At 43.7% G+C, this 22913-nt stretch overlaps 1 protein-coding gene across 1 annotated transcript; it reads right to left on the bottom strand.

The window, feature by feature from the left end:
- Positions 1-747: 747 nt before the first annotated feature.
- Positions 748-22251, bottom strand: LOC110221346 (uncharacterized). The gene is made up of 5 exons (XM_021005891.2): positions 21107-22251; positions 17182-17308; positions 16508-16603; positions 13251-14603; positions 748-12075 (listed from the first exon to the last, which is right to left on the bottom strand). The coding sequence occupies exons 1-5, from the start codon at positions 21230-21232 to the stop codon at positions 12059-12061; spliced, it is 1719 nt and encodes a 572-aa protein (XP_020861550.2). The 5' UTR covers positions 21233-22251; the 3' UTR covers positions 748-12058.
- Positions 22252-22913: the final 662 nt, after the last annotated feature.

Here is a 22913-nt window from a genome sequence, read left to right as displayed (position 1 = left end):
TAAGAAGACAAAGACTGAGGCTGCTTCAAGATTCATTCATTCAACATATTGCCCATGACCCAGGGTCCATTTCCTCCCACCCTCACTCCCCTTCCAAATCTGGTCCCATACAGATTAGGTTTGATCCTGGGGGCCTGAATCCAAGAGGATATGTTTCTCCTTCTGTTTCTTGTCCCCTTATAAGTTTTACTCTGGGGAAAGTTCTAAAATAAAGCCTATGTCTGGTTTATGGCAGGGTTTCCACCAGAGTGGATAATAGGATCCGAGGCTCCCATACAGGCACTCAATGTATAATATGGACACTGGCTATGGGCTACATTTATTTCCCCCACCATAGAAACTGCATGTGGCAGGCACTTAAACAGTGCATCAGACTACACCAGAAGGTAAAGGTGTGCTGAGGGTCAGCCACTCATGGCACTCAGTGGTAGAGCTGGCAGAGCTTTGATCTCTTGGCCCACTCCTACATGGGACTTGACCTCAAAAACTTCATATTTTGGAGCCTTTAGATCGCAGGGGTAGGGAACCCAAGGCCACATGTGGCCCTCTAGGTCCTCAAGTGTGGCCCTTTGACTGAATCCAAGGGAAAGGGTCCCCACCTCTGCTTAGAGTTTGCATGGAAAAACGATTATCGATAACTCTGGTCTCTGACCTGTGCTCAGAAAAGGAAACAAGGCAGGAGGTAGCCAGGAAGGTCATTAAGCTCACCTCACAGGCCTGCCCAATGACCAGATCGATGCACTATGTTCGAATCAGATCTCTCAGTTACATTTACTACAAGGAGCTTCGGGGACAGAGCTCTCAGGCAGCACAGCCTCATCATGCACTTTCTAAATTTAAATTTCTTTTTTATTATCAACTTGACAAATATCAACAAACATAAACATTTCAATATGCAAAGAACAACAAAAAAGAGGACTGTTACCAGAAATGGAACTTCTGTTTTTGTTTGTTTTTTAGAACACCATATATTAAATTTACATGATAGTACAAATACCACCTCGCTTTTTTGTGTCCCCTTAGAAATCCGTTCCCAGCCAGTGCGTCTTTAAAATATTTCACTAGTGGTAGGTTTTGTTTTTTTTAACATCACCATCACTATACACCAAACCCCCATTTTTCAAATGGAAGCCTTCCTTTATTATAAATAAATCAGTCAAGTAAAACAAATCCCCACATTGGCCAGTTCTGAAGACGTCTACCTCAATCTGCAACTCCAGTCCACTCACAAAGAACTTCTAAGAGCTGGGCTTCTGAATAAATACCCAAGCACACAAATATATTAACAAATACCTCTGGGGGAGGGGGCAGTGAACACTTGTGGAATGTTACAGAATAGAACAAGGCAAATGATGTCCAGGAATCTCAGGATATTTACAGAGCGTTCATTATCTGGCATGTGCAGATGCAATTGCTCCCATTCCTAGAATGAGCCCTTCGGTTCTTCAGGGAGGTCTCTGCTCCCTGCTGCCATCTCCACCGGCACACACTGGCTCAGTCAAGATGGAGGCATGGTCAATGGATTTCCCAAGGCCACCCAGTCACTGGAGACCAGTCAGAGGAGTTCCCTGAATCCTCAAGAGGAGAGGACACCCCATAATCCCATCAAGTTGGGGGGGCTACATCAACTAGACCTGGGGCTCCCCAGAGCATCACCCCCGTCCCTTCCATTTTATTTCTGGTTAGAAGGACGATTTGGCAGCAGCTGAGTATATCAACCACCACTTCTAAACTATCTTTTCTGTTTGAAAGAGAGAAGACATTTTCTCCATAATAATCCAAATAACATAGCTAGCCTTTATTCTCTTCCCCGCTGTTCCGAACTTCCCAATGCAGAGTGACACCTTCTTCACAGCTGTGTATCCGTCGGAGTTACTCAGGTCACTGGGAAGCTAAGGGACTTCAAAACTAAACAGGTATTTTCCCTGCAAAGCTTCCCACTGACTTGTGTCAGGGACACAGCCTGGTTTACACTGCACTTGCCCCACTTCTTGGGAAATCTGTAACAATGTGAGAGGGGTCTTCTCAAACCCCAAGCCGATGTCACTGCTTTCTAAACATCCATTTGAATTGTCCCTTCATTCTTGGCACTCAGCAAAGACAGTTTACTCAACATTTTAATACACTGAAAAGCTTAGAACCTTATGGACAAATTTATACAACAAAAATATATACATGCCATTCATGGCTTTATCAAACAAGCAATGCTTAAGAGTGATATTCCATCAAAATGTTTCTGTATGTCAATTTTTCTGAGGCTTCAGAAGCAGAAACAAATGCACAACATCTTAAAAAGGGCACTTTACACAACTATGGATGTCTGATCCCAACCCCATGACAGAAGTGGGTACCACCCTGAGATTGTGTAACAGCACATGATGCATCTCTAGAAAACACAGAGTGGCTTTAAATCACAGTAGTCATGATAAGACTCTGTCACAAGAGAGTGCCCTTTCCCTAACAATCCCTCATCGAATAGCCAAACGTTACCAACATCAAACTATGGTGTGAGAATGAGTGAAAAGGCATTTCTTAAACACCAGGCACGAGGCTAAGCACGGGGGATATAAAGACAGAAAGCTGGAGAGTCCCATGTGCATTCTAGTAGGTAACACAGATGTGGGGGGGAGGGGGTGGCTGGGCCAGGTGTTACTGGGCAGGAGTACCACCGGGCTCAGCTTTCCAGGAATAGTAGTGTACATCTGCCAGTCCGACAGACAACAAGCAAGCATTTATTAGGCACTTACTATGTGCCAGGAACTGCTAAGTACCAGGGATACAAAGAAAGGCAATAAACAGTTCTTGTCCTCAATGAGTGTATACTCTATTGGGAGGGATAACATGTAAATAACCAGGTACATACAAGATACATACAGAGCAGAGGACAGTAACGTGCTGGCAGACCTGGGAGGCTTCCTGCAGGAGGGATGTGGGCAGTCTTAAAGAAAGCCAGGGAAGCAAAGAGGCAGAGCCAGGGCAGAGGCATAGAGACAGAACATGTGCACGCCAACAAGTACTTATCAAGCACCTACTATGTGCAAGGCACTCGACCTACTAAGCACTGGGGATACAACAAAAGGCAAAAACCATTCCCGCTCTCAAGGAGCTCACAGTCTAATAGAAGAGACAACATGCAAACAACTAGACATCTGATCCGAGGTCTAAATGTGAAAATGTCATCTGAATTTAAAAGGGGGCACGGAAAAAGCCAAGGAGGAAGAGTCTTCCAGATGAGGCTCAGAAACACCCCACAGGGCAGCACAGAACTCTGGTCATGGTTTGTTTCACATGAAGGCACAGGATCATGGTAGCCTCTGTGGGTCAAGTGTTGGGTGAAATCCCCAATCTCCAAGCTGTTCCCTGGGGCCATGATACACTCCCTCATACCTACCCACTGGGCCAAGTCAACAAGCATCTATTTAGCACCTCCTGTCTGCCTGCTGCTGCTAAGCATTGGAAATACTAGGAAAGGCAAAAAAAAACCCCAAAACAAACAAGGAATCAGCCCCGCTCTCAGTCTAAAGGGCGAGACAACAGGCAAACCAGTCTGCACAAAGAAAGCTATGCTGGAGTTAATCAGCAAAGGGGAAGGCACAACATGAAGGGGGACTGGGAAAGCTCCTTCCAGGAGGCTAGACTTTAGCTGGGACTGGGATGAAGGAAGCCAGGAAAGCCTGGATGGAGATGAGGAAGAAGAGCATTCTGGGCATGGGGGCCAGCCAATGAACACGCTCAGTCAGGAGACGCATCGTCTTGTCTGCGGTATGGCAGGGGTGTCAGGTCACTTAGCTGGCAGAGAACGCAGAGGGAAATAAAGTATAACATTCATTAAGCACCTGCTATATGCCAAGAACCATTCTAAGCACTGGGGATACAGGGAAGGGTGAGTTCCTGCTCCCAAGAAGCTCACACTGTAACAAGAGATACATGCAAATACGTACACAAGAGATAGACAGGATAATTGCAGATAATCAATAGAGGGAAGGCACTAGCATTATGGGGGACTGGGAAAGGCTTTGGGGTTTTAACAGGGACTTAAAGAAGCCAGCAAAGGTAGAAGATGGAGATGGAGAGAACATTCCAAGCATGGGGACAGCCCAGAAAAACAGAGTTGGGACACAAAATCACATTCAATGAACACCCAGGAGACCAGTGTCACCAAGCTGAAGAGTACACTGTGCATGTGGGGTGGGGCAGGAGAGGCACCAGAAGTGTGGAAAGGTAGGAGGGGGCCAGGTCAAAAGCCAAAAATCTTCTGTTTGATCCTGGAGGTAACAGGAAGTCACTGGAGTTTACTGAATCAGGTGGGGGTGCGCCAGGACATAAGTCAGCCTTAGGCTATAGGAAGATCAGTTGGACAGCAGACTGAAGAATAGCCTGGAGTGGGAAGTTGCTTGAAGCCCGGGACACCAATATATTGTAATTGTCCAGGTGTGAGGCATTGAAGGCCTGCCCTAGGGTGATGACAGTGACAGAGGAGAGGAGAGGGCATGCATGAAAGATGTTCCAAAGCTAGAAGCCTGTGTGTCGCAAGTCAATCTGACAGCCTCCAAACCCCAGAGGCCAACTGGGCAATGGACGGGTGGAGGGCAGAAATCGGACGATACTTAAGTTCCTAAGACTGTTGCTGCCATTCTTCTGCCTCCCCCACAAACAGGCCTACAAGCACCTTCTTTTAATGTATGCTGACCACAAGCTCTGGAGCACTCTGAGGTGGCTTGCCAATCTTATATATGTCAGAGAGACTCTGATGGTACCACAGGACAGCTAGCTAGTACTGCCCCACCTTGGACAAGTTATGTCACTGACTCCTACAATTACATTTCACTTTACTACCCACTAAATCCCAGGACACTACAATCATTCTGCGGATATGCTATGACAGCAGCCTAATTCTAACTAACCACAAAAAAGACAGTGCCTCGTCTACTGCAGATATAAATAGCCCAGAGGACTACAGGTTCTGAGAAGCTGGTTGGGGATGTGTCCCATTTGCAATCTTCACAACACAGTCTTTGACTTGAGAATAAACCTTCTATATCTGAACAAAACAATTAACAAAGCAAGTTACAGGTGACCAAATGCAGTCTCTTACATAGCCACATATGGATGACATAGGCCAAGGACAGCCATCAAGGTTTCCCCTGGAGTTTATATACACATGGTGTCCTCTTCTGGAGCACGATGCTTGTAAGCACCAAGTTGCTTATCTGTGTGATCTGTTATGCTGGGTGTGGGAGGCCTTGAGGCTTCTGGAGTCACTGCACTCAGGCTGGATGGAAATGACGTTCTCTATTTAGACTATCTACAGATTATGACTTGAAATAGGCTTCTCCTATGTAGGATTCTTGTACAGGCTATCCTGGCTTTTCACTGGTTTCTAGTATTGGGGGAACGTAGGTTATATTACAGTCAAATCACCTGATGCTCACCAATGAGAACTCACACATACTCACCTTTGGGGTTGTCTGAGATTCTCAGGAGCAATATGATTGGGGAATGGGCCTCTTCTAGGTTATTCTGTCAAGCCCGAATAGTGCCTTCCTCAAAAATATAATTCCACTAGGCTTGTGACAGATTGTAGGAATAGTACACATGTAGGCAGGACATGGTGAAAGGCACAGACTGGAAGGCTCTTACTGCCATGCTTCTTCTATAATGTGCCCCATCTCCTATTACTTTAACAAGAGCACTTTTCAAAAACTAAAAACAGTATTTGCGGAGGTGGCAAGTACAGACTAGATTAACTGGATGTTTTGATCACGGTCCTAGGAAAAGACACCACTCCAGGTACCAAAAGCACAAAGTCCGGCAGGTTTTGGAAGATAGCAATCTCGAGTCTTTGGAATACCAATGACAGTATACAGTATGATGATCCAGGCTTGTTGGCCTCCCAGTCATAGATCAGACTCTGCTTCCAACATACCTAGTTAGACTCAAGATAGGTGGTGCAGGATTACTGGGAAAGGCTAACAAGCCTGATCTTGCCACTGATCATGAAAAGCACTAAAGCAGACATGGGAATTAGATGGCTGAATAAGCCGGCCCTGGCACCAGGCTGCTTACAGTTCCCAGTTCTCCAGGATCCGGCTGTGGTGACACCAAACATTTGCTGAACTCCTTGCCAGAGAGCTCTGGTTACCTAGTGGGAAGAGAAAGGGCTGCAGGCTGAGACCATGTTGAATGCCAAGGGTCAAAAGCCCTCTTCAAAGTGCTCCATGGAACTGCAGATGAACAGCTACGAAGTTCCACAAGAACTACTGGGGGACAAGCAAGGCTTGGACTGAGAGCCCCCTGAAAAGGCTGTCTGGAGTGACTAAGTCCAATAAGAGGGCTGTGTTTTCTCTCTCCATGGTCAAACATACTGGCAAGATCCTGGCAGTGACTGGGAGTCACTACTTGTCACACGAATCCAGAAATTCTTTAATACATCATGTACATGAGGACACAAAAGTTTACCCACTAACTCAGGCGTAGCAGGAGCACAGAGCAGGCTTCACTGCATTCTTTGGACAGTGGCTGGGCAGAGCCACTCAATGCTGTGAGGGAGCATCACAGCTGGTCACTGAGAACAATGACCTAAGAAAGGGATGATCTGTAGGTAATATAGTTATAACCACCACACCACCCCAGTTACCAGCAGCAATTGTAAGGAACTGCAAGATACAAGCAGTTTCCTGTTGGCCACCAACTTGGGCCCACAGGAAAAGGGTCTACTGGCTGGGATGGCCGGAGGGACAGAAGGAGGAGGAGCTACCCTGGCCAAGTTACAAATCTTTTAAATAATAAAGAAGGAGGAATCCAGGTAACAACACATTAGGGCAGTCAGATTCTCTTCCAATTAGTTGTGGAAATTTCTTACACCACTTGAAATTTCAAAGATTAAGTCATAAAGAGAAAGAATTTAGTGAAAACTTAGGAGTGTGATGGTGGAAGTGGTGGTGATGACAAGGGAAAGAGTATTGCTTAGGGGACATTTTGATGGTGAGATAAGATTCTCAGATGATGAATTTTGGGGTCCTCACATTTTCTCTGCCTTTGGATTTTAAGTGGCTTCTAGCTTCTTTAGAAATTATACACTAGGGGCAGCTTGGTGGCGGGCAGCTTGGTGGCGCAGTAGGTAGAGCACCAGCCCTGAAGTCAGGAGGACCCGAGTTCAAATTTGGCCTCAGACCAAACACTTGACACTTACTAGCTGTGTGACCCTAGACAAGTCACTTAACCACAATTGCCCCCCCCCAAAAAAAGAAATTATGCACCAAAATATTTATAGCAGGACTTTTTGTGGCACTGGAAACTGGAAACAAAGTAGATGCCCATCAATCAGGGAAATGCTAAAGAAATGTTGGAATATTAATGTAATGAAACATTACTAACCCATAAGAAATGGTGACTAGAAACACAGACAAGCATGGGAAGACTCCGATGAGCTGATGCATTGTGAAAACAAACACTCTATACAATGACTTCAGCTTAAGTCAAAAAGAAACAACGCTCCATGAGAAGCCCATGGGAAAACCAGGCTCACTATTCTCCTAAGAAATGGAGGTATAAAAACAAAAAGTATCAGCAATGATGAAAACTGATAAGTTCGGGGCTCCCTCCCTCTTCATGACTAGTCTACCTTCTCCTTCCACCGAAGATGCCCACTCCCCTCCAAAACTGCCCTGAGCGTCGTTTCTCATGTGCAAAACTTCACCAGCAATGAGCAGGTTGTCAGCAGGGGCCACTAGGCCTAATTTCATTGCTATTTCTACAGTTTTTAGGAAAGAAAATGTTCAAATACAGACTTGTTGACCAAGTCAGCAATCAGTTCCAATTCCAGATCATTTCTGTGGGAGGTTTTTGAGACGTCTATGAATCTATTTGGAGGTAAAATACATTAATGTTATAAAACATTTGCACAAGACATGTTACTAAACTACCTACAGCTATCAGGAGAAACAGGTCTTAGTTTTATTTTGAGTTGTTAATTTTTCCAATTACTAGTTTCTGGTGAAAATATTTTCATTACTTCTAATCATGCTTTTGGAAGAGCTTTCCCACCCCCTTCCCAACTTTAACTCAATTTTAAATATATATAAAATTAGCTGAAGCTAAGGAAAAAAGTTAAATTTTCAAAAACCAGATATTAAGGACTTTTTGATGATGGTCTACAAACTGAAACTGTTTTTATCTTGTTCAATAATAATGCTGGCCTTCATTTTCCTTTGGATACTGGCGTATCAATCTTCTGGAGCTCTTAGCGGCAACTGTTTCTCCCTTTGTGTTATTTCTGACACTCCATGCTTGATACGTTTAGGCCAATGTAAAAATTGCTGAGCTTTTAAGAAAATGGACATGGCTAATGCAGAAATTGGTTTTGCACGACTACACAATTTGTAATAGCTTTTTGCTTTCTGCTTTCACAATGGGTGAGGAAGGGGAAGGGAGGAGAGAGAGAGTATGAAACTGAAAATTGACTTTTCTAGAAAAAGAAATTGCCATGCTCATCTATTCCTCATCTATATTCCTGCTAGTCATTTGAGGTTCAAGAAAGAGCTTAATATTACCAAGAAGTCACGTTTGAGTAGAACTTGGCCAATCTGTTCCTTAAAAGTCACACTTATATCACATCATCAGAGTGGAGTAAGAACATATACCTTGAGAGTCATAACTTCATGCCAATCCTGAAGGCTGCTGGGTTACTGCTCAAATAAACAAATGGGTCTATTGTTTTTCCAAAGAAAGCCTGGTGTTTGTTAGATTGGCATTAAGGGCCGGAAAGAACTCAACTATGTGCCCAGTGTAGAGGACATGAAAGGAAGATACTGTGGTGACAGACTCGTCTCCTTCATTCCCGGGCCATTTCATATCATCTCGGGGCCACCACCAGTCGTCCTGATCTATACCTGTCCACTGGACCCTGATGGCTAGAAAGTGAGGCGGGTGACTTTGCCCAACCCTCTCTCACTTGAATCCAATTCACTTGCAAGATGCGGCAGCACCTTCCTGATGCCACGGTCCTCTTTGAGAATGAAGGACAAACAACATTTCATCTCATCACAGAGCAACTATGTTTTTCACATTGCTCCAGTGCATGGATTTTGAACTGGGCTCAGGTAGCTCTCCAAGCCACGAAGTGCTGAGAAGCCTGCTCATCCAGCACTGAACATCGGGCTGGGAGAAATCAGACCCAAGCCCCTTCACATCTGGATGCCACTCAAACAAGGGGCGTAGTGCGGTGTAGCAGGAGCATTTCATTTGAAGTGATGAGGCCCTGGGTTCAAACTCTGCTCTGGAATTCACTAGTTTTGTGAGCTTGGAGGCCACATAACCTCAGTATAAAATGAGGGTACTGGCCTAGGTGACCTCCAAGGAAACTTCAGGCTCTACATCTATGACCAGAAGATCCCGTTCAGGCTGGGATACAATGAAGGAAGTTACCCAAGTAGCATGGGGCCCCACCTCATTCATTTAGGCCAGCCAAGTCAAGAGGCGTGGCATCCTCGGACATCTCTAGGGGATCGTTCCTAACGGCTCACTTGCACTTTCTGGCTGGTCTTGTGTTTCATCGATTTCCCACCCTATTTGTCACTTCAGGTCTACCTCACTTTTATCTCAGGTGCTTTCATAAAGCTATCATCACGTTTCCATCGTTGCTTTAAACTCCTTCATCCTCTCACCTGCACCGAAAACTCCCTTAGGTAACTAGTATGGCCTCCCAACTGCCAGATTTTCTCCAACCTCATCTCTGCCCCTTTCTGGCTTCATTATCCTTCCTTTACCTCATCCCTTCTTCAAAAATTAAAAAGTCATAATAAAACAACAATAATGTATCAGGAAAAGATGATAAATACTAAAACACTAATATTTTTAAATTCCTATTTTTTAAAAAACGTGAGCATATTCACCTCTAGGAAAGTAGTAGGGATTCAAGCAAGGGAGTGCCGATATCTTGGATGCTCAAGAGCAGCATGGCAGAAAGAGTGCTGGGTTTGGAGTCTGAAGACCTGGACTTAAATTGTGACTATGCTACTGCCATCAGAATGATGGTGGACAAGCCACTTAGCTTCTCTGGGACACTACATAGGTCTGTGAAATGAAGGGAGGGGACTAGATGAAGTTCCTTCCAGGACCAAATCTATGATCCCATGATCCCTTGAGTTTCCCTCCTACTAACATGACAATCAAGAAGCTTGAGCTGCCACCACAGGAAACAGACCCCATGAGCCAACCTTTCAGGGAAGGAAGGGGCACACTGACCCCAACTGCAATTTCTCCTACCCACTAGTTGCCTACATGGTAGTGACCCGCTTGTTAGCAGTCCAAGCCTGGGTTTAGTTGCCTTGTCCATTCCAAAGTGGACCAGTGGGAGTGACCCCTATTTAGCTTTTGAGGCTCCTCCACATTAAACATGGTGGTCTTATTGAGGTTAGGGGACCTCAGGATATCAGTCCAGGTCCTAGACCTGCTCCCAATCCAGTAAATCAGAGAGAAAAAGGATGTATCTGCTTCATGAATTTATCCTTAACCACACCCACGGAGCGCATGGACAGGGGATGTTCTGTTGTCCCTCCTCCCAAAAGAAGTCCTGCTCCTGCCTGGAATGAGTTGGAATAATCCAAGATTGAGCCCTGCCCTTGTTTAAAGGCCCGGGGCGTTGCCGCCTGGCTGGAGAGAAATCTCTCAAAGAGCAAGGGGTCTTTTTCACCATAAATGCAATCACTGATCATGATGCAAACCGACTAAGAAATTCTATGGCCAATTTGTTCCTGATCATTTAGGCATCTGAGAGGCTAGAATGTAAGAAACAGATTTACCTAAGCTAGGAACTGGCTGAAGAAATGAGAGGAATTGTGAACAGTGTAGCTGCAGGAGCATGTACGTCACTGGATGACATGGCTGTGGCCACAGCTTTGCCATCATGGAGGCTCCTGCCTGATGCCAAGTTTGTGACAAGGCATGGTGTTGATGGAAGCTGGGACACACCTAGACAGCAAAGAGATCCACCCAAGAAAAACAAAAGAGCCTCTTTGGGGCTCCTGGGGTAGCTATATTAGAAACCCAGGAGCAGGTAGGCGATAGACAGTTAGCAGGATCTGCATACCAAGTGGCCTTTGGTCCGTGGGCTGTACTTTTAGCAGCCTGCCCATGCATCTCTTGATCCCTGGCAGCCATGCTAATAGAGAAGCGCAGATATTTTGGAATGAATGGGTATAAAGAATGTGGTCGCTAATATATTTGGGAAAGAAGCGTTGGTCAAGCATACGTCCTTCTTCCCATCCCCCACCCTTCTTTGCTCTCCTTTTTCTGCCTTAGTGGGAAGTACCTGTCGATTAGGGCCATGCAACACGACACTTTGGAACTTCTGATCTTTAGGTCAGGCTTCTCAATACTGGGATTTGGGGAAAGTTATAGTCCACTTTTGAATTCTTTTTTTTATACACAGATGTGTTTAAAAGGATTTCTGGGTTCCATATTCCCACCAAACTCTCCACATACACATATCATTTGCACACTAGATTTTGAAACAAAATTCCACTTAAGTAGCCAATATGTATTTTAGTGTTGTTTCCTCAAAATCTATATAAATATATTGTGGTTGGAACCTGTTAAAGCATACTATCACCACTGTCTAGATTCCAGTGTTTAGAAGACTAGTTCCACGTAGAAATCTGTAGAACAGTCTTGATTTAAACTTGTGGGAGGCTCTGGAAGAGCCCAAGCAGTTTTGCTGACAACTCTTGCCAATCCCTCCTCCCAATACACACACACACACACACACGCATGCGTGTGCACACGCACACACACACTCTTCAGGTATCGACCAAGATCAGGCACTGCTCCTCGACTGAACTGCATGTATCACTGCCAGTTAAGTATGATGAAATGGTAGGAATGAGTGGCCAATATAAAAGGTAAGAAGGCAGGGTCAATCCAGGTCAAGAGGTGTCCCTTGATGAGCAGGCACTGAAGGATCATCTTGGCATGGTGGTTGCCAATTTCACAAAGGTCAGCTCATACTAGATGGATGCCATCAACTTCTCCATTAATTGGTCCAACAGAATTAGCTCATTTAAAGAGATGTGCTCACTAAGGACAAAAAAAATGAGCCAGCATCATTAATCAGTGATCTACTACCCTTCTATGCCAAGTAGCTGATTAGTCCAAGGGGCTTACTGAATGCTCTTAAAAACTAATACATAAGGGGCAGCTAGTGGCACAGTGGACAGAGCACCTGCCCTGGAGTCAGGAAGACCTGAGTTCAAATCTGGCCTCAGACACAAGCTGTGTGACCCTGGGCAAGTCACTTAACCCCAACTGCCTCACTTAAAAAAAAGCAAAAAAAAAATGATACCCATCTTCCCTGTAATAAGGGAGATTTTTCATAGGTGGCTTTATGAAAAGAAGCCTACCTTTTCACCACTAGATGTGCACTTGTGGAAAAATAAGCTCATGAAAAGGTGATCTAAGCAAGAAACTGTCATTTTACCAGTCAGATCTTCAGTTTGGATTAAGAATCCAGGTTCTCCAAAGCCTCAGGCTGCACAGGAATATGAAAAGAATTCCATGACAATTCCATGACAATCCATGACGAAATGTTAGTTAGTAAATGAGCAATAACTGAGAGGCAGCTTTTCATCACACAAGTGAGGGAACAGGGAGGTGGAAGTGGACACAGAGGTAGCAAAAAAAAGTCAAAGTAAGAGGCTAAAGGTCAAATTGATGAATCAAAGGAAAGGAACCATGATGCCAATGGGAATAGCAGAAACAAAAGTTGCAGGTGAAGGTCAGATTTCAAATACAAAGTATCAGGCAAGCAAGAATAGAGCCCCGGGCAAGAATGGAACATTTGGAGGAGCCCAAGGGTTTGGGAAATCTGAACCAATCCATGAATTCAAATAACAACTGAATGACAGGCTGTTTTTGCAGTCAGGGGATGCTCAAACTGCAAGACATTTTTTTTTTAAACAGAAGATGGATACATGCTGGACACTGCTGCCTTGCAAAGGGGCACAATGTTATAGGCAGAAACTCAGATACTCCCAAAACAAATTCCTTGCTATCTCGTGTATACTCTAGCTGGAGGCTTTCCCACATTCATTACCTTCATATAGTTTCGCCTCTCCTATGGATTGCTTGGTATTCAGTAAGATATTTATTCCACCTAAAGCTTTCCCCACATTCACTGGTATTTTTTCAAGTCTGAATAAAGACTGAACTCATGAAGTCTTTCCCACTTTCATTACAGTTCTATGATAGCTCACCTGTATGAATTTTTTGATGTTTAGTAAGTGAAGATGTGTCACCGAAGACCTTCCCACATTCATCACATTCATAAGCTTTCTCTCTACTGTGAATTTTTTGATGTTGAGTAAGGGAGGAAATACGACTGAAAGATCTTCCACATTCTTTACATCTATAGGGTTTTTGTCCAGTATGAACTATCTGATGTCGAGTAAGGCATATGCTCTGGTTGAAAGTTTTCCCACATTCATTACATTCATAAGGTTTCTCTCCAGTATGAATTCTCTGATGTTTAGTAAGCTGTCCACTCTGCCTGAAGGTTTTCCCACATGCACTGCATTCATAAGGTCTCTCTCCAGTATGAATTCTTTGATGTTCAGTGAGGTGTGTACCCCATCTGAAAGTTTTCCCACATTCGTTACATTCATATGGCTTCTCTCCAGTATGAATTCTCTGATGTTGACCAAGATCTCTACTTTGTCTGAAGGATTTTCCACATTCAGGACATTCATATGGTTTTTCTCCACTATGAATTCTCTGATGTTCATTAAAGTAGTTACTCCACCTGAAGGCTTTTCCACATTCATGGCACTCATAGGGTTTCTCTCCAGTGTGTACTCTATGATGTTGAATAAGTTTTGAACGTCGGCTAAAGACTTTCTCACACTCATTACACTTATAAGGTTTTTCTCCAGTATGAATTCTTTGATGTTTCGTAAGTGACGAGCTGTCACTGAAAGCTTTCCCACATTCATTACATTCATAGGGTCTTTCACCAGTATGAACTCTATGATGCTGAGTAAGGGAGGAAACCCGACTGAAAGATTTTTTGCATACTTTACATTCATATGGTTTCTCTCCAGTATGAATTCTCTGATGTCGGGTAAGGCATGCACTTTGGCTGAAGGCTTTCCCACATTCATTACATTTATATGGTTTCTCTCCAGAATGAATTCTCTGATGTTGAGTATATTGTGTATATTGAACAAAAGTTTTCTCACATTCATTACACTCATACAGTTTCTTACTTGAAGAATTTTTTTTACTTTTGGCCCGGTCTGAAGAAGGCTTGGAGCTCTTTCCACTTCTACCTCTATTATGGGATTCTTTAGGAATAGTCAGTTCTGTAACAGGGACTGGGGTCAGACAAAATTTTATTCCATATTCTTTACAATGAGGATCTTTCTTGTGGGTAATAATCATCTGACCCAAGTACTTTACTTGAGGTCTCCTTTCTAACTGACCACCACATTCCTTGGCTTCTCCTAACTTGAAGGCCTTTGGGACTGTTTCAATTGCAGTTTGGGAAGATTCTTCTTCAGAAAGGTTTGGCTGCAGAATTGACACCTTGGTTTCAGGCCTAATCTTGAAGTCTAAAAGAAATAAAAAATGTCAAATGTGTGCTGTTCCCTATAAGGGAACAAAGGAAAGTTTTGTGATGGAAATGGAAGAATGAAACTTATAAAAACAAGTGCAGGGCACAGTTGTCTTTTCGTTGAAAGAACAGGAAAGGGGAAGAAAGAACATGATCACCGACAACTTGGGCAGCCTTGGGACAAGTGACCTAGTCCCTGTGGGCCAGTTTTGTTCACACATGTAACAACATTCCTGGGGAGGGAGGGGATTGGACTACAAGCTCTAAATCCTATGATCTCTTGATAAGGGAGAATGGGACATGAGTGACTATGAGGGTGTAGGGTGTAACATAAACAGAAAACGAGACTACTCTCTTGAAAGGCAGTAGAAGGAAAGGGGTGGCCAGAGAAACAGACTAAGTGGGGGTGGAGGTAGAAAGCAAATAGGAGGATGTGTGATGAGTGAAAGAGGCCCTGGAGATCGGGGCAAGGCCCCCATTGCCTCATGCCAGGACTACTGTACAAGGCTTTCCACTAGTAACCCTGCCTCCTCTCCATGGAGACTCTGCTACTGCCAAGGTGACTAATGTGGGGGCAGCTCTCTCACCACAATCCTAGCCTAATCAGAGTTATCTGCAACCATAGCAGCCCTATTCCTTTCTAGTGGGAATTCCTTCCTAGCCCACTGGCTGTTCCTCATACACGCCCTATCTCCTGTCTCCAAGTCTTTGCACTGGCTGTGTCCCATACTTGGAATGTTCCTCCTCCTCCTCATTTGTGCCTCTTGGAATTCCTGGTTTAATTCAAACTCAGATCAGGCACCACCTTCTGCATGAGGCCCTTCCTGGGCTTTCCTTTCCAAGGTAACCTCCTATCTGCTTGTGTGTATGTATATGGTTGTATATACCCTTTGAGTATACCCCTCTACACAGACATTCATCTCCCCCATTAGAATATAGGCAAGTACAGTTTCACTTTCATCTTTGTCTCTCCAGGGCTTGTGTGACCAAGACATAAGGGATATTTTCAACCTTCTCTGAGGGGAATGGCTGTAGAGAAAGCATAGAGGACTAAGGTGGCCAGCTCCAGGAATGGGCTATCCACCCCTTCCATAGAATGTGCCCTACCTCCTCCCAGTAATCCTTCAGCTGCCACACCCCCCAGGAAATGGTCCCAAGCCCCTCAGCCCTCAGTCCTCTCTTACTCCTCCAATTATCTTCTATTTACTTGTCTCGGTTTACACCGTCTCCCCAGTAGAGTGGAAACTCCTAGGAGGCAGAAACTACCTTTTCTTTTTTGTCTTTGCAGTCCTCATACCCAACACAGCACTGGCATACTACAGGTACCAAAAAATGTTAGGAAGCTCTGGACAAAGAAAGAATGAAGACACCAGAGAGGGCAGAAGCCATCATAAGATGAAGGTCTTGGAAGATGCTGGGAGGAGTGGGATCCAGAATAACAGGAAAGAATGTTCTTTACGAAGAAGGAGGGCCCCCTTTTACTGTGAGTCCAGAGCAAAGACAACAGAAGAAAAAGGTTAAAAAAAACTCAGATGCAAAGGAAGGTGATTTTCCAATATTTGATGGGTAGTTACCTACTTACCAGAGGAAAACCCAAGAAGCAATAGAGGAAAGGTCAGATGAAGCAGTTTTGCAATCGTGAATTTTACCTTTCTAAAATTAGCACAGATTATCTCACAAAGCAATAAGGTCCTGATCAGTGAAAGCGTTCAAGCACAGGCCAAATGCTCATAACAACAGGAAAGCCAGAGAAATGATGGAGTTGAAGTCAAGTGAAGGGAGGGAGCTCCTGCCAAACACCCTGGAGCTTCTCCAAAGGCTGAGGAGGCTCTAGAGAAAGACAGAGAGATTTCACTCTCTCCTGTCAACCATGACTCCCACTGAACTAGGTCACTCACTTACCTGGGCAGCTGCCTCTTAGGATTTTGGCCTTGACCATCCAGGGCTCTTTCCCTTGCTCCAACTGGGAGATCACATCCGGTTTGAAAACTTGGCAACCTGCTCACAGGGAAAGAAAAGGTTCAGTATGTTTATTCTGGTCACAATAAACTATCCCAGGATTCAATCCTAGCCCCTTGGTCCTCAGGACCTCTGATGGATGAGAAAGACACACCAGCCTGGGTGGCAAATTAAACTGCTCACATCCAATTTGATGTCGATCATGTTTCATCTGGAAAGAGTGTAGGTAGCCATGTTCTATGGCCCAAAAGGATTAGCGGCTGCTAAGAGAAAGCATGGTACTGCGAAAAGAACAGTGGGCTTAGAGCTGGGGGGTCTCTGGTCAAGTCCCAGCTCTACCATGCCTCAGCTGTGGAGGTCAATGACCAATCATCTAAATGAACAAACAAACAAACCAGGAAACATGGGCTACTTGTAGTACCAACCTCCCAGGGAGGCTGCAAAGAAAGCCCTTTGTGAATCACAGGATGCTCTAAAACTGTGAGCCCCTCTTTGGGATTCCTGAATCCCAAAGCCCGGATTTACTCAGCCCTTTAGCGAGCTCATGCCTCTTCACAATTTAAGAAAACAGACATAACCATAGAAGGATTCTGAGGATCAAGGGAAGCTGTTCTTACCCAATGAGACCAGGTTTCGATAGTTCTCCAGCATCACGTCCCTGTACAGGGCCCTCTGGGTGGGGTCCAGGTGCCCCCACTCCTCCTGGGTAAAGTCCACAGCCACGTCCTTGAACGTCACTGACGCCTGAAATGCCAAACACATTCCTGTTCTGGGCTGAGCCCTTGACACAGCATAGGAGATGATCGTGAATGTTCCAACAATGCTCCAAGGTCCCGGAGTTACTGTGTGTCTGGGAGGGACCAAGGTACATGGGCCATGCCCTGGAGGAACAGTTATGTCTTAGAAGGAAACCTTTATCCATAAAATAAATGAGAATGTAAGACAATGGTTAGCCTAGCTCTAAAGCACAAGGCACAAAGTGCCTTGAAAGAAGGGTCACAGTCCTGAGGGTAGAATTCATAAGAAAATATGGAAGCTCAGCATTGGAAAAGGCCTTAGATGGCTCTGATTCCAAACTTATACTCAACGTGGGAACGCCCTACTACTCCATCCCCTGGGAAAGGGATAAGGAGTTGACTGCTTCCTAGGGGAATCCACTTTGGGATCCCCCTAATTGTTTTTGTATCTCCAGCATTTAGAACAGTGCTGGAAACACAGTAAGCACTTAATCAATGTTTACTGACTGACTTTGCACTGAGTTGAAATCTGCTTCCTGGTAACTCTACACTTGGTTTTATTCTACCCTCTGAAGCCAGAAATCAAGTAAGCTAAGAGCATTTAGTAAGCACTTACCAGACGCAGGAAGTGGTAGGTGCTGGGGGTACAAAGATAAAAAATGAAACCCCATTTTCAAGTAACTTACATTGTATTAGGGAAGAAACATTGCTTACATATTTAAGTATATACAGCACAAACACACAATAAATGCAAAGCTATTAAATACAAGGCAGTTTGGGAGTGGGGCCCACTTTGGGGGTGGGGGGCAGAATCAGAAAAGTCATCACGTTCAAGATGGTCTCTGAGCTAAGTCTTGAAGGAACAGAGGGTGTCTATGAGGCAAGGGTGAGGAAGCTGTACATTCCACGAGTAGGAGGACGCCAGTGTAAACATGTGGTGATGAGAGATGGGAGAACCTTGTGTGAGGGACAGACCACAGAGTGTGGGAAGATGATGAAGAAACAGTTCTAAGCTATGAGCTTAAAGTGCACTAGGACTTCTGGGACACCCGAGGCTGGTAAGATAAGTTGGGAGAAAGCTGTAAAAGGTTTAAAGAACAAAACAGGAGCTTTCATAGACTGGGGAGGACAGAGGCTGGCTGCAGGGAAACTAATCAGCAGACAATTACCACAGTTCAGGCAAGGTGCAAGAAGGGGCCAAAGTAAGGTGGTGGCTTCATGAGAAGAGGCTGGGTTGGAGAGATGTTACAGAGATCAAAGGGACAAACATCTGGCAGAGAAATGGATGTGTGGGGTGGGGGCTGGGGAGCTCATCATAAATGTGGGAGAATGGAGGACAGGCAGTGTTTCTGGTCTGCTGGTGGGAAAGTTCAGAAAATCTGAGTTTGGTTGGGGGGTTGGGGGTGGGAAAAGAATGAGGTTTGTTCTGCACAAGCTGAGTGTGAGGTGCCCACCAGACAGTCAATGCTGCAGGACTGTAGTTCAGGAAAGAAACAGGCTGGATCCTGGGCTCCACCTCCTGCTTTCCTAATCATGGGGCATTTTAATTCACTGGTTACTCTACAGATTCAGAATATATAGTGTGTATATATGTGTGTGTGTGTGTGTATACATATACATACATACATACCTACCTATATATAGAGAGAGAGAGAACACATAGACACCTACATTCTACATACGCTGTCCACTCTAACCCTTATAATTCATAAATCATAGGTGCAGAGCTAGAAGGGATCTCAGAGGCCACCAGTCCAATCACCTATTATAGATGAGGAAACTGAAGCCCAGAGAAGGGAAAGTGACTTGCCTAGGGCCATACATCTTGTAAATGTCTAAAGGGGAATTTGAATCCAGTTCTTCCTGAGTAGGCTAGTAGGCAGTAGATAGAGCACAAACCTGGAGTCAGGAAGATTCAAGAGTACAAATCTGACCTCAGACACAGACCAGCTAAGCAACCTTGGGTAAGTCACTTAACCTGTTTGCCTCAGTTTCTCCAACTGCAAAATGCAGATAACAAGAGCCCCCCCAGTCTCAAATGAGATAATATTTGTAAAGCACTTAAACACAGTGTTCTGCATAATCCCTTCCCTTCCCCTCTCCTGATTCCAAGTCCACTGCCCTATTTCCTAGGCCATGCTTACTCCAATGAACTCTAGTTGAACTTCATTTATTGCCTGGGTCAGCAAAGGAAAATCAAGCATGAAAATGCTGAGCAGGGCATTCTTGTGGCATCCAGACACACAGGGAAGAACTGAAGGCGCTGCTCTTTAAGGGGGAGTCAAGCTTCTATCAGTTTCCCCTGCTATGGGAGAAATGGCTGGTCCCACTTCCCCCAACATTTCACAAAATCTTTTATAATTTTCTTATGGAAGAGACAGAGGGGTAGACAAGATGACAGTGTAGTTAGGTGACTTCAGAACAGAATGAATTACAAGAAGAACAGAATGCTCATTAATGGATCAATGTCTTCCAAGGGCAGAGTCTGCCCTGGGCCAGGTTCTCTCCAACATTTCTTATCAATGACTTGGATAAACACAGATGACACTCACGATTCAAAATAAGTCTCAAAAACAGACACAGAAAAGACACCCTACTGAACTCCTTTAATGAAACAAATATGATCCTGATACCCAAACAAAGGGAGGAACAATGCAAAGGAAGAAAAATCATATACTAATCTTACTAATGATTATCGATGTTAAATTTTTAAGTTAGATAGATCCTCACAAGGAAACTACAGAAAAATATCATGAAAACAATTCACAGCATGACCAAACCGGATTCACACCAGAGATAAAAGGTTTGTTTAGCATAATTAATCACATGAACAACAAAGATAACAAAACCACATGATTTTATCAATAACACAGAAAAGGCTTTTGAGAAAACACAGCATTCATTTATGTGGAAAAGCTCTGCAAAGCACAGAAATGGAAGGGCCTTTCCTTATTATTATTAAAATCATGTATTTAAAACTAAGACCTAAAGCTCTTTTCAAGGGAAAGTAAGCATAGCCCCACAGCCCCTCTTCCAAATACCACTTGATATAATTCTCAAAATGCCGACTAATGAAATAAGAAAAGAGGATAAAATCAAAGGTATTAATATCCACAGAGGAAGCAAACCATATGTGCCATGTTAGAAAACCCCAGTAACAAAATAATTGAGATGCTTATCAGCAATTTGCAAGGCAGCAGGAGCCAAAATAAATCCTAAAAACTCATTAGCATTTCCATACTGTGCTGACAAAAACCAGGAGGAAATGGTAATAAGAACAACTACATTCAAATTAACTGCCTTATTAAGACACACACAAAATTCATATAAAGACAAGTATAAAACACTCTTCACAGAAATAAAGGGAGACTTGAAGAATTAGGGAGACATTGACCACTCATGCCAACAGACTGAATTAATGTAAAGATTTAATGCTAATCCAATTAAGTTACTGAGGATCTACTTTTCGGAACTAGACAGATTATTGACAAAATTCATTTGGAAGAACAAAAAGTCTAGAATCTGAAGGAGAAAGGGGTATATATGAAGGAGGCATAACATTTTCAGATCACAAAGTACATTATAAAGCAGTAAGCATCAAAACTATGTTATTGTCTGAAAATGAGAAAAAAATCAGTGGAATAGACTAGATAAGCCAGCAACAAAAGCAACTGAAAACCAAATTACTGGGGGAAGAATTCCTTTCTTGACATCTGACCATCAGGCCCCTGAACAGAACTCTGTTAGGGAAAGAAATTCCAGAATGTATGAAGGAAATATTTGCAGCCCCTGAGACTCAACTCACCTGTGAGCTGACAGTCAGGATCCCAGAAGACATTCCCTCTTCCTTTGTGTTAACCTCCAAGGGAAGGGCAATATCCTCAGAGGAAGACCTGTGCAGGAGAAGGGAACCATGAGGAAGACCATCCATCCTAGCCTACAGTTGTCAGAACTGCCTGCCTAGAAAATCCCTATTGCAGAGTGAAGGGGTTAAACGGGTAACGAACAGAACAGAGGCTGGTTCAGGCTCCCATGATGGAAAACAAAGCTCATGGTATTTACACAATCCCTAAAAAAGCTTTTTTTGAAGAATGTGCTTGTGTGGCGGGCAGGGCACTGGCCTTGGAGGCAAGGAGCCCTGGTTCAAACAGACCTGTGTCACCATTGACTTCTCCATGTGCTCTTCCCTGGGGCTGAAACACAGGATTCACCAGATGCTACAAGGGGGAAGATATCCACAAGGAAAATGCAACAATGAAGAATCAGCAAAGGGAAATCATTTTTAACCTGTCTGAGTCTCAGTGTCTACTCCTGGCACCTAAAAAGTGCTCACTAATGCTTTATCTAACTGTAACCGTATAACAAACTATACAATACCTCTTAGTTTAAATACACCCCCATTCCATCGCCATGGCTATATTTTCTTTTTTTTCCTTTTTTTTTTCACAAAAGTCACTTCTTTTTTTAGTAATTAATTTTTAACATTCAGTGTTTAAAATTTGGGGTTCCAAATTCTCTTCCCTCCTCCAGCTCCTCCCTTGCCCACTGAGAAGGCAAGCAATATGATACCCATTCTACATGTGAAATCACACAAAGCCCACAGGATCTCTTAGAAATGTTTCAGCATTTCTAAAGCTGAGAGAATAATGCCTGAATCCTCCTTCCCTCACAAAAATGGTGTGAATACAAATGATATGATAAATCTCAGGTTATCTCAAGAATCTGGACTCTGCCAGTCTCACCTATGAAACCTTGGGCAAGTAACCTCCCTTTTCTGGACCCCAATTTCTTTTTTTTTAAGGTCAAGAATGTGTGTTTAATAAACACTTATATTATTCCAAGCATTGCACTAAGGGCTGGGAATACAAAATTAAGAAATAAAGAAAGCTTCAGCAGCCATCTCTCTCCATCTGTGTGATCCCTTTCTCCCACTGTTGAATTTAACCTTTAACTACCATTAAAAAATTTTTTTATTAATTTATTTTGATTTATCAACAATCACTTCCATAAGCTTTTGAGTTTTAAATTTTTCTCCCCCTCCCTTCCCACCTCCCTCCTAAGATGGCGTGCAATCTCATATAGGCTCTACATATACCTTCCTATTAAACATATTTTCACATTAGTCATGTTGTAAGGAAGAATTAGAACCAATAGAAAGAACCATAAGAAACAGGAAACAAAACAAAACAGAAAAAAAAAGAGCAAATAGCATGCTTCAAACTGCATTCAAACTCCATAGTTCTTTTCTTGCATGTGGATAGCATTTTCCATCATGAGACTTTTGGAGATGTCTTAGATCCTTGCATTGCTGAGAAGGGATAAGTCTATCAAAGTTAGTCATCTGCACAACGTGGCTGTTATTGTGTACAACATTCTTTTGGTTCTGCTCACTTCACTTAGCATCAGTCCATACAAGTCTTTCCAGGTTTTTCTGAAGTCCGTTTGCTCATCATTCTTATAGCACAATAGTATTCCATTACATTCATATACCACAACTTGCTCAGCCATTCCCCAATTGATGGGCATCCTCTCAATTTCCAATTCTTTGCCACCACAGAAAGAGCTGCTATAAATATTTTTGTACATGTGGGTCCTTTTCCCATTTGTATGAT

This window comes from Phascolarctos cinereus, unplaced genomic scaffold, assembly GCF_003287225.1.
Source record: "Phascolarctos cinereus isolate Bilbo 61053 unplaced genomic scaffold, phaCin_HiC Scaffold_5;HRSCAF=322, whole genome shotgun sequence".
NCBI lineage: Eukaryota > Metazoa > Chordata > Mammalia > Diprotodontia > Phascolarctidae > Phascolarctos > Phascolarctos cinereus.
Note: the sequence above shows the minus strand (reverse complement) of the source record. Positions and strands in the feature narration are given on the sequence as shown.